Source organism: Vulpes vulpes, chromosome 14 (genome assembly GCF_048418805.1).
Source record: "Vulpes vulpes isolate BD-2025 chromosome 14, VulVul3, whole genome shotgun sequence".
NCBI classification, from domain to species: Eukaryota; Metazoa; Chordata; class Mammalia; order Carnivora; family Canidae; genus Vulpes; species Vulpes vulpes.
The window spans coordinates 78,619,402-78,637,502 of NC_132793.1; the positions used below are offsets into that span (position 1 = coordinate 78,619,402).

The following is an 18,101-nucleotide window of genomic DNA, read 5'->3' on the forward strand; positions in this document are numbered from 1 at the left end:
CATCTCCTAGTCAAAACTTACTTAGGGGATCCCTGGGTGGCGCAGCGGTTTGGTGCCTGCCTTTGGCCCAGGGCGCGATCCTGGAGACTCGGGATCGAGTCCCACGTCGGGCTCCCGGTGCATGGAGCCTGCTTCTCCCTCTGCCTGTGTCTCTGCCTCTCTCTCTCTCACTGTGTGCCTATCATAAATAAATTTAAAAAAACTTACTTAGTTTTTCTTTCACTCCTTCATCCTCCAAGTAAGAACAGCTGTTATGGTTGGGAGTGTTTATACCCCTCAAATGTGACTGGGCAGAAATAAGGTTACCAGCTCAGTTGTACTTCAGTTTTTAATTTTTCATAAAAATACTCTTACCAGCAATTAATTTTATATTTTACATTTTAAAATGTTTTTTAAGGCTCTTCGGCAGTTTATAAAATCTTTTTTTATACTTTATATTTAAATTTTTTTTTTTAATTTTTTTTATTTATTTATGATAGTCACAGAGAGAGAGAGAGAGGCAGAGACACAGGCAGAGGGAGAAGCAGGCTCCATGCACCGGGAGCCCGATGTGGGATTCGATCCCGGGTCTCCAGGATCGCGCCCTGGGCCAAAGGCAGGCGCCAAACTGCTGCGCCACCCAGGGATCCCTATACTTTATATTTAATAAGAAATAGAATAAAGTTTCCCGAAGGTCAGAAGCATGAATTCAGTCTACAATATATATTTGTAAATATCCTAGGATCTGCATTTTGGTTCCTTAAATTCATAAGATCCATAAAAATGTAGTTTAAATAGCCAAATAATTTCTACAAGTATTATAGTGAGAAATAGTCCTCCAAATCTCTTTCCTTAAATTCTACTAGCTGTTTTTTCTGTTTACCTTTTTTCCCTAAATATGCTCATATCATTATTTCCACATGCATCAATTTCAGACATTATCTGTTTCCTGTTATGGATGAAAGAATTTGGCCTTTTGATACCACCTGATTCCTTCCCCTCCCCCATCCACTGTGTGTGTGTGTGTGTGTGTGTGTGTGTGTGTGTGTGTGTGAGAGCTCACGGGCAGGATGAGAGGGAGAGAGATAATCTTAAGCAGGCCTACGCTCAGCACAAAACCCTACATGGCAATCCATCTCGTGACCCTGAGATCATGACCAGGGCCAAAATCAAGAGTCAGACATTTAACCGATTGAGCCACCCAGGTGCTCCTCCACTTTACATATTTAGATACAGATATTCCATCTTTGCATTAAGTTAAATTTATGATATGTAAATATAGCTAAGCTACAAATGTATACTATGCTTACATTTCCTTTCTGGTACAACTTTTTTTTTTCTTGGAATTGATTATTTTTGTCTCTGCTTGATTTTCTGTGCAACTATAATTAAGTCTCAAATCAAAACTCTGTAATGATTTACAAAACCTCACTGAGCGCTGTTTTCCTAGAGTCCTCCCAACACATCAATATTCTATCATTTTAATTTTCCCAGAGACATTTCTTATGGAACCCATTATCATCATCCTTCAGTATATAGCTGATGACTATCTGTATCTAGATGCAGATATGTAAAGAACTCAATGATACCTCAGATGGACAAAGATCACTATTTCATAATGCTTTTGGAAAAATTATGATTAGAGGGAAAATTAGATTCATAAGTCACACTGAAATTGTAAATGTTTTAATAAATTAAACCCAAATAAATAAACGTTAGAAGAGTATAATTATCCCAGCTGTCCAAAGCAGGCTGGTTGATTCAATTATGGAAGAAATTAATGACAAAATTAGCGATAATTTTTTAAATTTATGTGCATGAAAAATAAAACAAATAAAACGAAATAGGAAAACTACTATGAGATGAGTATCTGTATCAGGAGCCCTTAAACATTCATTAGGAGCCATTGAACATTTTTGAGAACAATACCCATTCCTGGCAAGTAATTAAAGAACATGGATAGTTGACAAAATGAACTGTAAGTATGAAACATTAATAAGAAACCACAAATTAAATCAAATATATATGTTATTCCTGATAGAACCTTTCTGGAATATTATCCATCAGTAACAAAAGCTGTAAAAGCTGACATTACCTTTTGATACGGTCATCTCATTTTTGCGAAATATTCTACAGAAATAGCTCTCAAAAGGAATCTTCATTTACAAAAATTTATTTCCTATAATAGGAAAAGAACTGAGTTAGATAAACTGTACTTTCTTGGTATTAAAACCTCTCATTGAAAATTATAGGAGGTCTCTGTATTCATGAGAAAATATATTAATGGGCAGCCCGGGTGCCTCAGCGGCCGCCTTCAGCCTAAGGTGTGATCCTGGAGACTTGGGATCAAGTCCCACGCCGGGCTCCCTGCATGGAGCCTGCTTCTCCCTCTGCCTGCGTCTCTGACTCTCTCTCTGTGTCTCTCATGAATAAATAAAATCTTAAAAAAAAAAAAAAAATTTAACAAAGCAATAGGAAAAAAGAGCACACAAGCATATGTCTAATGAAAAGCATGTGTATAATATTAATTATACATAAGGATCAAAAGCGTTCATAAAACAGAATAATGGTTGCCAAGGTTAGGGGCAGTTGAGGAAGGGAAATGGATATGATTCTAAAGGGTCACAAGAGGGGGACCTTTGTGGTGCTAGAATAGTTCGTGTCTTGATTACAGTGATAGTAACAGGAATGTAGATGTGTTCAAATGACATAGATCTGTTAGCCAAGGCATTGTACACATGATGGCTTTGACATCATAATTCTGTACTTAGGTAAGATGTAATCATGGCAGGAAACCAGGTGAGGAATACAAAGGACCTCTCTGTATTATCTTTGCAACATACTATGAATCTGTATTTATTTCAAAATAAAGAGTTTTTTAAAAGTCTATAAAATGGTGGGTACACCCAAGATTAAGGGGGTGTTTTGGGGTGCTTGGTTCTATGTTTGGCTTTTTGTCTCATTTATTTTTTTCCGTGTTAAAGTTGATTAAATATATAATTAATTTTTATTTTTAAAGATATTATCTACTTATTCATGAGAGACACACAGAGAGAGAGAGAGGCAGAGGGAGAAGCAGGCGCCCCACAGGGACGAGTCCCAATTCAGGACTTGATCCCGGGACCCCGGGGTCACGCCCTGGGCCAAAGGCAGACGCCCAACCACTGAGCCACCCAGGTGTCCCTACAATTAGTTTTTAATGCCTGTGTATTTTCCTCATAAGTTACAGAAGCAACAGTACTATATGTTTTGCCATGGATTTTCTACCATCTGGTTATTTCTTTGGCTTTTTAGTATGTGCCCAGAGTTGTGACATCTGCACAACAGAAAGCTGGAAGAACAATTACAGCCCGGATCACAGGGAGATGTGATTTTGCCTCAAAAAACAGAATTAGCAGTGGCTTAGCTATAATGGGAGTTTCTCCTCCCATGAGCTCAGTTGTTGTGGAGAAACATCATCCAGTCACAGTGGTAAGTACATATTTGATGACGTTTGTCAAAAAATCTTTTTCCTCAGAGTTCATAGACTAATAAACAAATTACATGTTGAGGAGAAGATGAAAATTTATGATGATTCTTACTCTGCCTTTTACTCTGATCATCTTTATAAAACTTCTGCTTTGCCAAACCTGCTCTAAATCTACCTTTGCTCTTTTAGGAAATTGATTTCAGAAATATTTCTTCTCAACAGTGTAAAAATTATCAACCCAAAAAGTAATCCACTATGTTGGTGACCAAAAGAAACCTATACATGATTTCTCGTTAATTTAAAGAGACAAAAACTGTTTACTCATTATCTGCTACTCATGCAGCGGGTATTTAATTACAAGAAACACTTCCCTATAGTTTTATAGTCTTTAATTTTTGTTCTTTTTAAGTCGTCTTCCCCTTTTTTCAGTACAACTGTCAGCATATTAGTAGTTTGGAAAAAAAGAAATTCAGGTTGTAATTAATTCACGTGAAATAAGAGAAAATGCCTGGAATTTAAGCAAAAATAAAAAAGCCTGAGTTAATGCCTCAGTTTTGCTATTTACTGCCTTTGTGATTATATACAAATCAAGTAAAAGATTTGAGCTTCCATTTCCTATTGCGTAAAATGGGAATGTTAAGAGTACTTCACTCCTACAGTTATTTTCTGGATTCAGGATTAAATGAGATAATGTAAAAATTGAATGAGATATATATTTTTTTAAAAGGTATTTTATAAATTGTAACATCATAAGCATATTGAACTTGAAAATTACTAGAGTAAGGTACATGGGATACTGCTGTATTATTTCTTAACAATGCATATGAATCAACAATTTTCTCAAAATGTTTTTTTTGAAAGTTATAAGATCACATCCTTAAAGAGAAACAAGAATTGATTTTAAAAGAGAATGCTCCGTACATAAATTTTCAATGTTAGACAACATTCCTGTCTACTTACTGTGTCAAAATATTAGCAAAAATATATGTGAAATGATTTTGCATCCTTTTCTTTCTGGGCACTAGATGGTTGCTAGATGATTAAGAGAAGCTGGAGAGATTGTTTAAACTTAGCCTCAGGTAAAGAATAGCCACAGGAAAGGAAAGTGGAAGACAGACACAGAGGCACCAAGTCCAGATGGGGGATATGGAGGGTGGAGGAGTATCAGCCTTCAGGGGTTGCAGAGACTCTGAAGTCCTTAGGTGACTTCTCGACATATGTTTGAATATGTGAGATTAGTTATCAGAAATAAGAAATGAGCTAATTTCTATTTTTGTCAGCACATATGTGTATAGAGAAGGGACTATCCATTTGTAAGATGATGAAGGCATAAAGAGACCATACATATATGCTTACTTTTAATTTAGGCAGCCTTTTGTTTTTGTAGTAATGATAGGAATTTGTATTCTACGAGGAAAAAAAACAAAGAAATAAAAGACAACTCCTCTGAGGCTTCCCTCCCCAGCTGCCCTTTGCTGATTGTCTATAACACTTCTCCAGCAACTGGTTGTGAACAAGACAGCCGTCAACTGCTTCCGTTATTCCCTAAGTGGGACTGTATGACAGACAGATAGAGCAGTCCTCTGTACTCCCCGTCTATCCCCAGAATTCGGAAGCTGTAACTACTGGAAACAGCTGTTCCTAACAAACCATGGATTTCTGACACGTTAGCCCCATCTGCTGGATAATTGCTTGTTCCCTGTGCTCCTTCATTCTCGGCCATATTTTTGTAGATCATGAAAGCAGTGGTAGGGTGAATCTGTTTCTCCATTTCCTGTAGCCCAGGTCCCCAAGGAGAAATCGCTCTCTGAACAGGGTCGGATTAGGTGGTTGGCAACTAGTTTCTTACTAGTTGGAAGATCTCCCCACCTCTAATGCTTATCCAGTTACTTAGTACAGTGAAACAGTTCTGTAAAATACCTTAAAGTCAGGAAATTATTTTTCTGTTTCTTTAAGGAGGAACTCTTAAAGCGGAATGTCACAAACAGCTTTAAGAGTTTTCATTCATTATTTTTTTAAGAAAAGGTTTTTTTAAAATACATAGTGAATGTTGTGGTCAGATATATATAATTTTACTTCAAGTACTTTAAAGAGGACTCTTCTAAGTGGAAGACTCTACTAGGAATGTGCCTGCACCACTCAGTGCCATGGCCTGCAGACTGGATAATGAGTTCCACTGCTGCCTACTGGAAGCTGTAGCCCCAGAGTATAGGGAATCCTTGTACTGGTACGTCTCATGCGTGTGTATGCATGTAACGTGTACTTAGAAAACCTGTACTTGCACGTATTACATGTGTAGGTGAAGTCGGTTGTACCCTGACTGAGGCTTCGATGCTCACGTCCCAGATGTTCCCCAGAGCTCTGACGTGGCATGGGTATCCTCCTCTCAGTGTGTCCCCAGCATCCAGTTATTTGTATAGAAAGTTGTAATCCATGCTGAGGAGCACCAGACTGCTGGAAATACCTTCGCTTGTATGATCATAAAAGGTTTAGTCAGCTCCCAGGTGAGCCAGGCTGAGGTAGGAGACACGTACTCTTTTTTTTGAAGCAAGGACCAGGCAGGATTCCTCAGAGCTTCCCCCTTGTTCCCTGAGGTTGAACCCCGTGTGTTCACAGATACAGGGAGGAGAAAACTGACCAGAATGGAGGGAGGGCTTGGGGCTGACCCTTCTTCCAGACACCATAAAGTCCCTTTCTGTACTTGGCCTCTGTGGACATTTCAGGATTCCCCTGGAATCCTCTCTGTGGAGTGACTCCCACGGCTCCTTATGTGACCCTCTGCAAGGTAGCTCTATACTGAGTATTGAACACGAGTCTAACTTACGGATTAAGGACCACAGCTTAATTGTTCTAATGGCTGCCTCCCTAGCTTACTGCCTCTGTCTACTGGATGCTTAACAAATGTTTGTTTGGTTAAATTATATATAATGAAATGGCACTTAATGTGTGTAATCTTACGGGATTGTTAAAGTAGACTTTTAACTTTTTCAGCAAACCATTCCTCAAGCTGCTGCAGCAAAATATCCCCGGACGATTCATCCTGAAAGTAGTACCTCAGCTTCTCGGTCCCTCGGAACCAGGTCAACTCACACCCAGTCTCTCACAAGCATTCACTCCATAAAAGTGGTTGACTAAAATGAATATGCACATTGAGATCTTTTAATTCTTCTGGTTTTACCAAGGATTTGAAGTCTCTAGCTTTTAAAATTTCATATTCTTAGAACACCATGGATACATCATGTTCATCTTTTCAAAATTACAAGAGACTCTTTCAAGTCATACCATCCTTTGTAACTATATGTAGGCTTATTTTAATGTTATTTTTTTAATTTAAGCAATTAAGTAAAACTTTTTTAAAAAGCGACTTAATTTGTTTAGTAAGTTCAGCCTGTCCCTGAGTATACCATAAAAGTGTATAAATCCTGTTTTCTCAATGTTATTTCCAAAAGGCTAAATCATTTCCAGTGTTACTAAGTAAATTTTGAGAACTTTACTAAAAAAATTATTTTAAACAGATTTAATTAAGGTATTTTTATTTTAAAAATAAAGAGTAATAATGATACTGTATCACAAAGTCTTTGTGATTATTATTAATATATTAATATTAGTTTTCATTTTCCTAAGACTATTAAAATTAAAGATGAGAATTGGTGAGATCTATGAATAATGTTAATGTTAAATGGGGGTGGGTATAGCACTGGGCAACTCAGCAAACCTTCTGGACCTGGCAGAGACTTTTCAGAGGCTGGCCAATAGGAGGAAGCCATCTGGGTAAAAGTGACTGAGGAAAGCAGGACCAGGCTTCTCATGGTTTTATTGCTAGCTGACTGGGTTATCTTGGGCCAGACATTTAATTTCGTGAATAATAGGATCCCGTCTGTGAAACAGTGACATCTACCTTCCCCTCCTATCTCACCCAGTACTCTGGGTTACATAAAAACAAATTCTAAAGGATTTGTCCGGAGCCTCAATTTTCATATCTTTAGCAGAACTGGATGGACTTAATTAGAAGCCTCTTTGACTTTGAACATGATCTATGCTCTAACTTTATTATAGGAAATAGTTTTTCTTACTGCATTCTGTTGTAATAGAACAGAGAATAAATGTGAGATAGACATCCCATTTTCTGGAGGGCACACTAAGGCTTTTCTGAAGTAAAGAATGAGAAAATTAGCGTATTAGATCCTTATTCTGAATTGCCCAGCTACCACTGTGGCAAACAGCTCCTCATCGGTTTCAACAAACGCAAACCAACAGCACTTCTTGTGCTACCCATCCACAGCCACACTCTTCTCTATGACTGCGCCGTGCACTCTGTGAGACGCACAGGAGACTGTAGGCTCCACTTGGCACCTACTCCTACGCAGCCCAGAATTAACACCCAGTTGTGGTAACAGATCAGTCCTTCCTTTCTTCCCTGTATGAACTGCCCTGAAGTGTCCATTGCATCTGTCAGAACAGAGTACCCTGAAAGTCATATAATCAGTTATGCTTAATACCAAATGGTTGCCAGTTTGGTATTTTACCCCGGTCTGGGCTCTCCTTGCTTCCTCAACTCACTCTTGCTTCCTTGGATTTGCACCCCTAAAAAAGGAGCTACTCATAGACTTTAATCTCAGGCTCTGCTTTTTGAGGAACCTAGATGACAACTGGGAGTGGTTTTCAGTATCTAAGCCATTACTATATGGACAAACGAAAGGGCATATTATGAATATTGTAATTAAGAGTATCATAAGCATCTTTTTAAGCTTTAAGTATATTGTCCAAGGCAGAACCAAATAGTGTTAACCTAAGTTAAACTCCACAGTTAAAACACTCCTACAGGAAGAGTATGTATTCTATTTGTTTGCTTCTGCATTAAGAGGTTACCCAGATTTTATAAGAGGGAGTAAGTAGCATGGTCAGTGGAAACCAGCCATATTCATATTGAAAAACAGATGGGGACTAGACTTTTCACTGAATACTTTTCTTAAAAACGTTTTCTTTTTTTTTTAAGATTCTATTTCTTTATTCACGAGAGACACAGAAAGAGAGGCAGAGACACAGGCAAAGGGGGAAGCAGGCCCCACACAGGGAGCCTGATGTGGAACTCGATCCTGGGACCCCAGGATCCCACCCTGGGCCGAGGGCAGGCGCTCAACCGCTGAGCCACTCGGGCATCCCTCTAAAAACTTTTTGGACTCGTGTGAACATACTACTTATTTTAAACATTCATAAAAGTAAGGGGGCCATTTACAAAGAGCATGAGACAGAGATGTAAAACTAAATTTATGATAGGATAACTGGACTCCTATTGCTCAAGACTTTTATCTCTGGCTTTATAGAATTAGAGTCAGAATTTGAGAATGGAGAGCCTTAAATTATAATGAATAGGTGCACAGAAACTGATATACATTGATACTTGATATCATGTTTATTTCACAACTTTCTCAGATTATAAACATACTGCATGCTGATTGTCAAAAAAAAAAAAAAACCCTGGAAAGTACCAAAAAGTACAAAGAAAATAAAAATGACATGTAATCACATAACCAAGAGATTAAAAAGAAACAACATTGGTATACACTTCTGGTCTTGTCTAAGCAATATACTACTTATAGGTGTTATTTAAAGCCAAGAGTAACTATACATTTCCAAAGGTAGTTCTCTCACTGGAGGGAAATAATGAACAGTGGATGATTTCAATACTCTGGGCTCTGGACATGAGAGTAGGCATTTCCCAGGCACTCAACCTTCATCTCTGCTCCTGTGGGAGAGACACTCCTCTGTAAGGAAGGAAATTGAAGATCTGAGCTTGAATATTAGTATGCCCAAAGGCTCACAGTTAATAGTGGCAAAACCATGAGTAAAACCATGTCTATGTATTCTAAATCCTTTGTTTTTTTCATATCCTAGGATGCTGCCCCTACCATCATTTAAAAAATAAACAGTGTAAAACCTAGATTATGCTATCACATATGTTGCATCAAATGGCAGAAATGCAGGAATCCCTGGGTGGCACAGCGGTTTGGCGCCTGACTTTGGCCCAGGGTGCGATCCTGGAGACCCGGAATCGAATCCCACATCGGGCTCCCGGTGCATGGAGCCTGCTTCTCCCTCTGCCTATGTCTCTGCCTCTCTCTCTCTCTCTCTGTGACTATCATAAATAAATTTTTAAAAAAATAGAAAAATAAAATAAACCTTATAAAAAATGGCAGAAATGCAAAAATCATACCATTGGCTATAAGTCAAAAAAAAAAATTGACCTTCCATTTCAGTAATTGGCAAATACTAATACCGTCTTTCCATCTGGTAGAGCTTCCGTCATCACCATCTTCATAGTTGGGAGTCCACCCTACTACTGGAATTTTACGGCATTAATGAACTGAATTGTAAAAGTGCAGAGTGGAAAATCAAATACAATTTCTTTATGCGTTTATGAAACTGCACATTTCTTGGACCTCGAGTCCGTTTCATTTTTGAATTGACAGATCTTTTCTGGAAAAAACAGGATAACATTTATTATTAATAGGTAACATTTATTAAGCGCTTGCTACGTGCCAGATACTATGACTCACGTAATCCCACAACAACCCTTCGACGTAGACCATTTTCTAGTTCGTAAAGTAGAGCACCGGCCCAGTGAGGCTAGCACCGGCGTTGAGGCCCAGGCCCATGGTCTTCGCCCAAGCACATCCTGCACCACTTCGGGGGACTGCCACTTAGTCTCCCCTGAGAATTCTCCCTCTTTTCTAGAAACCAGGAAATTTAAAGTTGAGGGAACAATCCCGGTGCTCAAGGACAAGGTCATGGGAGGAGACGTCATCCCTGTACCTACCACGCCTGACACTGAGTCTTGCGGAGTGTGATTCAGGCAACAGCAGATGTGCCTACACTCTGCTTGAATGGCCATCCTTACAGGAGCGTTCCCCAGCCCTAATCTATCAATAGGTCTTGAAAGCACCTTCCGTGGCGATGCAGTCCTTGGCAAGCAGTTCTTAGAAACCCAAGCTGCCAGAGTAAAAGCCTGTCTGCTCTTTTCTCTTCACCTAGAGATCCTGCTTTTGAATACACTGACTGGCAGGTTTCCCCAGAGGGGGTAACGGCATTGTGAGCAGGACCTGCAGGACCACGCTTAGTTGTGGAAACTCTCCTAAAACCTTGAGATTCCTGCACTCTCTGCTTCCCCACGCCCCACACAACCCTTCCACCCCCTGCCTCGAATACACAGCAACAGAAATGCTCTTCCACTTTGTCAAACGCCCAATAGGAGAGTGACGCCGAGAACACAGAGGCTCACCCGGGATCAGCATCTACTGATAATCCCTCCCCCAGGAGCATCTACTGATAATCCCAGAGGAGCATCTACTGATAATCCCTCCCCCAGGAGCATCTACTGATAATCCCTCCCCCAGGAGCATCTACTGATAATCCCTCCCCCAGGAGCATCTACTGATAATCCCTCCCCCAGGAGCATCTACTGATAATCCCAGAGGAGCATCTACTGATAATCCCTGCCCAGAGGAGCATCTACTGGTAGTCCCTGCCCAGAGGAGCATCTACTGATAATCCCTCCCCCAGGAGCATCTACTGATAATCCCAGAGGAGCATCTACTGATAATCCCTGCCCAGAGGAGCATCTACTGGTAGTCCCTGCCCAGAGGAGCATCTACTGATAATCCTCCCTGGAGGAGCATCCACTGATAATCCCTCCCCAGGAGCTGCATATTCTTCAGGAGCAGTAGGTCTCCCCAAACTGGGCTGTTGCTGTTAATGGACAGTATTGTTCTGCTCACTGTCTCCCCACCATTTTGAGGGAGAAGGAGCTTCTATTTTGAAACTAACTCACCGGCTAGTTCTGGGAAACGAGCGCGGACCAGCTCTTCATACAGAAGCTTGGCTGGAGTGCCCGGTGTCATCAGGGTCCCGTGCAGCCAGATGAGCAGAGCCCTGGGCCGTGTTCACGGAAACCTCCCTTTCCTATGCCAAGTACATACAGTCAGAGGTGAGACACCACGTGCTGAGGTCTCTTTTATTGTGATCTTAATTCTAACTGAATTTTCTGTATGACTGTGGTTGTGATTCATTCCTCTTCTGAGGGCCGTTGGACAGGAAGCCCAGCGAATGAAAGCCCTTCCAGTTCCCCTCCCTGGAAGTTCTCTAGGGTGACCAGAGTTTGGATTCCCTCCAGCACGTGCCGTGCCCCTTCTGTGCTTCACACAGACCAGAGGCGCAGATAAGGCATCAAGCAAGGGGTCCCTGCCCAACAGCAGGGAACAACTGCTGAGGTGTGCAACTCTCCTCCATGGCAAAAGCGGCCCTGCTGTGCCGTGTCCCACACGGCAGATGCGTGTTTCAACTGGGGATCCTGTTCCAGTGCGAGTCCCACTCAGTCTGGGGTTGGGATCTGCGCTTCTCATACACACCCAGCTGCTGCTGCTGTCTATTAACCACACTACGAGCAGCGAACGTGTGCCATCTCGCCCCTCCAGGAAGTTCGCATCCCAGGGCCAGGATTCTTCTCTGGGCAAATACTCGCTGGATCCCTAACCCCTGAGAGATGTCGGGCAGAAGTGCTGAGATGGGTCTCTGGCAACAGAGGTTCACATTTACAAACAGAACAGGCTCCTACTTTCATTTTTTTTTTAATTTTTATTTATTTATGATAGTCACACAGAGAGAGAGAGAGGCAGAGACATAGGCAGAGGGAGAAGCAGGCTCCATGCACCGGGAGCCCGACATGGGATTCGATCCCAGGTCTCCAGGATTGCGCCCTGGGCCAAAGGCAGGCGCCAAACCGCTGTGCCACCCAGGGATCCCCAGGCTCCTACTTTCAGCCAGGGTGTGTGGGAGCAGGGGGGTGCCACAAAAGGAGGGCCCAAGCTCTGGGGACAAAGCCTGGTGGACAGACTGTTAGAGAATCAGGTGTTTCAGGGAGTGCAAAACGTCCCCATAAAGAATGTACCTGTAGGTGAATCCTGGCCTTTCCTGATCTTGCCCTTGCCAAGCTGATTCTTCACCATCACCATCGACGTGTCACTCCTCTGCTTAAAAAGCCCACAGGGGGATCCCTGGGTGGTGCAGCGGTTTGGCGCCTGCCTTTGGCCCAGGGCTCGATCCTGGAGACCTGGGATCGAGTCCCACGTCGGGCTCCCGGTGCATGGAGCCTGCTTCTCCCTCTGCCTGTGTCTCTGCCTCTCTCTCTCTCTCTCTCTATCATTAAAAAAAAAAAAAAAAAAAAAAAAAAGCCCACGGGGCTTGGTTCCTTAGTGCCAGCACCGGTACCCTGGATTGTGTTTGGATTGTGAGTGTTGCTGTCGTCACGCCAACCCGATTATAAATTCCACCAAATATGCACCGGGGCTTCTCGAGTGGATGCAGGACCTGAATCCTGGCGCCAGCCTACTGGCCCCCCAGCCAGGATGCAAGGACGCCGAGTGGAAGCTGAGGGGCCGCCGGGGAAGCAGATCCCGCCGGAGGGGAGGAGGCGGCCTCGGGGCCTCGCGCCAAGAGGACGGGCCTCGGGGAACGTCCCACGGACCCCAGGCCCGGGCCCCTTTGTCCCACCCGCACGTGGATCCACGGTCGCAGCCGCGCGCCCTTGGCATCGGGGTCGTGGGAACAGAAACGGTGCTTCCTCTTGACGACACGGCGGGGCGAGCCTGTGCCAGGCCCGGGGCCCGGACAGCGAGGGGCTGGGGTCCTGCGGATCCCGGCTTGCACCGGCCCGGGGGGCTCCGTACCCGCGGGGAGGCCAACACAGGTCGGAGAGCACGTGGGGGAACTGGGACGCGGAGGGCACGACGGGGCCGGAGGGGGGGGGCCCGGGGGGAGTCCCCGCGGGAAGATCATGGGTGACGTCACCGGGGCCAGGGGTGGGGGGGCGCCGGGGGGGAGTCCCCGCGGGGACACCATGGGTGACGTCACCGGAGCCAGAGGTCAGGGAGGGGAGGGGCGCCAGGTGGGAGTACCCCCGGGGAGACCGTGGGTGACGTCACCCGGGGCCAGAGGTCAAGGACGGGGGTGCAGGGGTAGGCCCCGCGGGGACACCATGGGTGGCATCGCCGCCTTAGCATCCCGGTGCCCCAGGCTGCCCGCGGTGGGCGGTCGTCCCTGCCTATGGTGCGGTTAAGGCCCGCACGTGGAGGACGGCAAAGCCTCCTCTGCCTCCAGCCCACGACGTGAGGCGCGCGAGCCCGACCCAGGACCAGGCGCGGAGCGCGGGCCGCGGTGGCACCAGGGGGTCGCCGAGAACCGGGCTGTGCTACAGCCCCCGAGCCCGCCACCCGGGCAGGGCTCCCCGCCCCCGGGAAGGCACCCAGGTGGGCCGGGCCCGCTGCAGCAGGTGCCTGCAATGAGCAAAGGTGCAAGGCACCCAGGGCCCGCCCCCAGATGCCAGGACGACCCTGTGGGCCCCATGCGGCTGCCCGCGGGTAAGCGGCGGTGAGAGCAGCCAGGCACCAAGGTCCAACCTGCAGGACGGCGCCAGGGGCTGCCCACCTAGGGGGAAGCCGGGGCCTTCAGAGCCTCGGTTTTGCAAGCCGGGAAAAGTCCTGGAAACTGGTTGCATAACAGTGTGAAGGGACTTAACAACCACCGGGCTGTACACTTAAAAATGGTTAAGATGATAAATTTTGTGTTTATTTTACAATTGAAGAATTTTTAAGTCAGAACAAGCTTAGACACATTTATGTTTGTCCACTGCAGCTCTGTTCATAATAGCAAAACCTTGGAACAATTTCAGCGCCTACTGGCTGAGAACTAAGCAAATGAGGATAGATCCATACCACAGCCCACGTGCAACCATATAAAAAGGAATGAGGAAACTCCTTGAACTAATATGGAACAGTTTCCACTTTATATACTTAAAGGAAAAAAAGCAAAATGCAGGGCAGTAATTATAAGGAATGTAATAAGAATATATTTATGTTCGCTTGTTTATGCGTAAAGAAACTGGAAAGAACAGAGAAATTTATGACAATAGATCCACATGGCAAGAGTAGTGTAGGAACCGGACAAATAGGGTCAGAGGTGGGTGGGGCATTTTTACTATATAACTTTTACTGATTATGTTTTTTAGTTTTGGGATCAAGTGAATTTATAATCTTTCCCAAAGATTAAGAAGTAATTCTAATTTTAAAAATACATATTTGAGGGGCAGCCCGGGTGGCTCAGTGGTTTAGTGCCGCCTTCGGCCCAAGGCCTGATCCTGGAGACCTTGGATGGGTCCCACGTCGGGCTCCCTGCATGGAGCCTGCCTCTCCCTCTGCCTATGTCTATGTAAAATCTTTAAAAACATACATATTTGATCATTTAGAGTAAAATACCTACATACCTCGGTCAAAATCAGGATGTTTTACTGACTGCCAGGACCCGAGGTTTCTCTAGCGTGTGTCCATCTCCCAAGGGGCCCGCGAGGGCTCCTGCTCCAGGCTCACAGCCCGCGGGGAGTGCCTCGCCGCAGCTCAGCCCAACACAGTGAAGCCCACGAGCCGACCTTATCAACGACCTTCAGGTCACAGCCTGCCTTCACAAGATTTCCACCAGTTCCACGTTGCCAAGACCAGCAGCAACATGCAAAGGAGTCTGCTGCCTGTGCCATGAAAAATTTCAGAAATGAAATCTAGGGCCGCCCAGGTGGGTCAGCAGTTGAGCGTCTGCCTTCGGCCAAGGGCATGACCCCCGAGCCCCGGGATCCAGTCCTACCTCGGGCTCCCAGCAGGGCGCCTGCTTCTCCCTCTGCCTGGGTCCCTGTCTCTCTGTGTGTCTCTCATGAATAAATAAATAAAATCCTTTTTAAAAATGTAATCTAAGCACATTAAGGAAGGGACAACACTTGCATAATGAAAAGACACAGGGATGGATCCCTGGGTGGCACAGGGGTTTGGTGCCTGCCTTTGGCCCAGGGCGAGATCCTGGAGACCCGGGATCAAATCCCACATTGGGCTCCCGGTGCATGGAGCCTGCTTCTCTCTCTGCCTATATCTCTGCCTCTCTCTCTCTCTCTCTCTCTGTGTGACAATCATAAAAAAAAAAAAAAAAAAAAAAAGACACAGGGAAAGTCAAGGTGTCCCATATGGGCATAAGGGAAAATAGACTAAGATCACTTTTTTTTTAATTCATTTTGTTTTTTAAAAATATTTTATTTATTCATTTGAGAGAGAGAAAAAGAGAGAGCACATGGGTGGGGAGAGGGGCAGAGGGAGAGGGAGAAACAGGCTCCCTCCGCTGGGTAGGGAGCTTGATGAGGGGCTTGATCCACAACCCTGGGATCATGGCCTGAGCCACAGGCAGAGTGCTTAACTGACTAAACCACCCAGGTGCCCCAAGATCACATTTTTGAACAGGTACAGGGGACATGCACCGCAATGGTATTTTTAACAGTGAAAAGCTGAAAAGAGGTTACATGCTTCACAAAGAGACTCATTTGATAAATCATGATAGGGATCCCTGGGTGGCGCAGCGGTCTAGTGCCTGCCTTTGACCCAGGGTGCGATCCTGGAGACCTGGGATCAAATCCCACATCGGGCTCCTGGTGCATGGGGCCTGCTTCCCCCTCTGCCTATGTCTCTGCCTCTCTCTCTCTCTCTGTGTGACTATCATAAATAAATAAAAATTTAAGAAATCATGATATATTCACATGTTGGCTTAGTCGGCAACCATTAAAAATGATTTTTAATAGAGGTAGCAGAGTACTCAGGTCCACAGACACAGGAAGTAGAGTGGTGGTTCCCAGGAGCTGCGGGGAGGGGAGAATGAGGAGTTGGTGTCTCGTGAGTACACACTTGGAGTTTGGAAAGATGGACAATTCTGGAGATGAATGGTGACCACGGTTGCAGGGTGATGGGGATGGACTTAATGCTGCTGAACTGTACATTGAAAATGGTTAAATTCCTTTCCGGGGTAAGAATTTCTTATCAAGAGGGCCACAGTGTTTCAAAGAAATAGTCGTTTATGGTCTGACCCAAGCCACCAAGTCTTGAACCAGACACAGGAGGCGACTTGCCCAGGGTCACAGGAGCGGCCGCGAGGAGCCCGGCGCTGTCCCCGTGGAGCAGGGCCGGCCTGCGAGGGCCGCGGGCCCAAGGACTCCGGAGCCACCGCTGCCTCCTGCGAAACCTCACGCCACCCTAAGATTCCACCGACCCGGGCGCCGGGAGCCTCGAGGGTGGGGAACGAACAAAAATGTCAACAAGAGTGTCTTTCTCAGGGGCCATCAGAAACAAAGGTACGTTTTTAGCTTATTGATGTTTTCCTTCGGTTACAAGCTGGGCGCCGGCAAGACGCCAGGAAGCTGAGGTGAGCGAGCCTGCACCTGTGTGCACCTGTGAGCCCCTATGAGCCCCTGTTGGCCCCTGTGGGCACCTGTGGGCCCTGTGAGCACCTGTGGGCACCTGACAGCACCTGTGGGCCCCTGTGAGCACCTGTGGGCCCCTGTGAGCCCCTGTGAGCCCCTGTGGGCATCTGTGAGCACCCGGGGGCACCCGTGGGCCACTGTGAGCCCCTGTGGGCCCCTGTGAACACCTGCGGGCACCTGTGAGCCCCTGTGAGCCCCTGTGGGCACCTATGAACCCCTGTGAGCAGGGGGCGGTCTTACAATCTCCCCGGGGGATCCAGCGTCTGGTGATGAAATCATCCGTGAGTTCTGGGCGTGAAGCAAAGGTTGTGCCCATGAGGAAATACCTGGGGTGTTAAAACACTCGGACACACACGTGTCCGCCAGCGCAGGGTGTCCCCGCGCTCCGAGTGTGGAGGCCGGGAGGCCGGGAGGCCGCAGGAGTCTCCGATCCCCCGGCACCGAGGGGCTGCGGGGGCCCAGGCGCGCCAGGCTCCCCGGGGGTGGAAACTGAGGCCCGGGGTGGGGCGGGCGCCGCAGGGCCCATCCGGCAGAGGCTCCGGGGGGCTCCCGCAGCAGCGTGTCCCCCTTGTCCCCGGCCTGGCCCGGAGCCGGCTGTGATCCCCGCGCCCCCGCCCCAGCGCGCCCGCCGTTTGCCTTCACGGGGCCCTCACTCCAGTCGGGGATTGGATTCGTGGCGATTCTTTTCTTTCTTTTTTTTTTTTTTTTTTTTGATCCAAGAGGTCTCTTGCCTTTGGGTAAAGGGAAGACACATGTGCAGTCTCCAGTGGAGAAACCGAGCTTCCTGCTGCCGCAAAGGGCCACCAGCCACTGCATGTTACGCTGAGGGCATGGCCCCAGGCGCAGGGCCCCGCAGGCCCTGGAGCGCTGCTCCTCTATGGGAGCTGCTGGGCCTGCTCAAGGCGAGGGGGTCAACAATGCGCTAGCGGAGCCCCAGGTGTGTGTCTGAACAGCATGTGTGTGTGGGACCCAGGAAATTTAACAAAAATCCCCTACCCCTGGACAAGCAGAGTAGGACTGATTCCATTTTGTGCTACACCCGCCACCTCCCGTATGACCCCCACATGACCTGCTTATTGCTTAAGGCGCTGCCCACCCGCTGGGCACACCCTAATCGGAAATCGGCTCATAACAATGTAACCCTGCTTTGTGCCCGCAGTTTTGGCGCCAAACTGCGTGCCAATTCTGACCAAAGTAATAGGCCACTGAAATGGATACTATAGGGTAAGATGTAATTCAATTGGCCACCTGCGTGTGGACCGACATGATTGTGCAACTTTCTGTGTATCCCATGGGCCACTGGCCCCTATAAAGCTG

General features: G+C 46.2%; 1 protein-coding gene across 2 annotated transcripts in view; it reads left to right on the forward strand.

The window, feature by feature from the left end:
- The window catches only part of POC5 (POC5 centriolar protein), a 37,900-nt gene extending 30,885 nt beyond the window's left edge, over positions 1-7,015 (forward strand). For both annotated transcript variants that reach the window (XM_025998287.2, XM_025998288.2), the window contains exons 11-12: positions 3,274-3,450; positions 6,440-7,015. In XM_025998287.2, the coding sequence (XP_025854072.1) occupies positions 3,274-3,450; positions 6,440-6,583 (321 nt within the window). In that variant the 3' untranslated portion in view covers positions 6,584-7,015. The remainder of the gene's footprint in view (positions 1-3,273; positions 3,451-6,439) is intronic.
- The last annotated feature ends 11,086 nt before the right edge of the window (positions 7,016-18,101 follow it).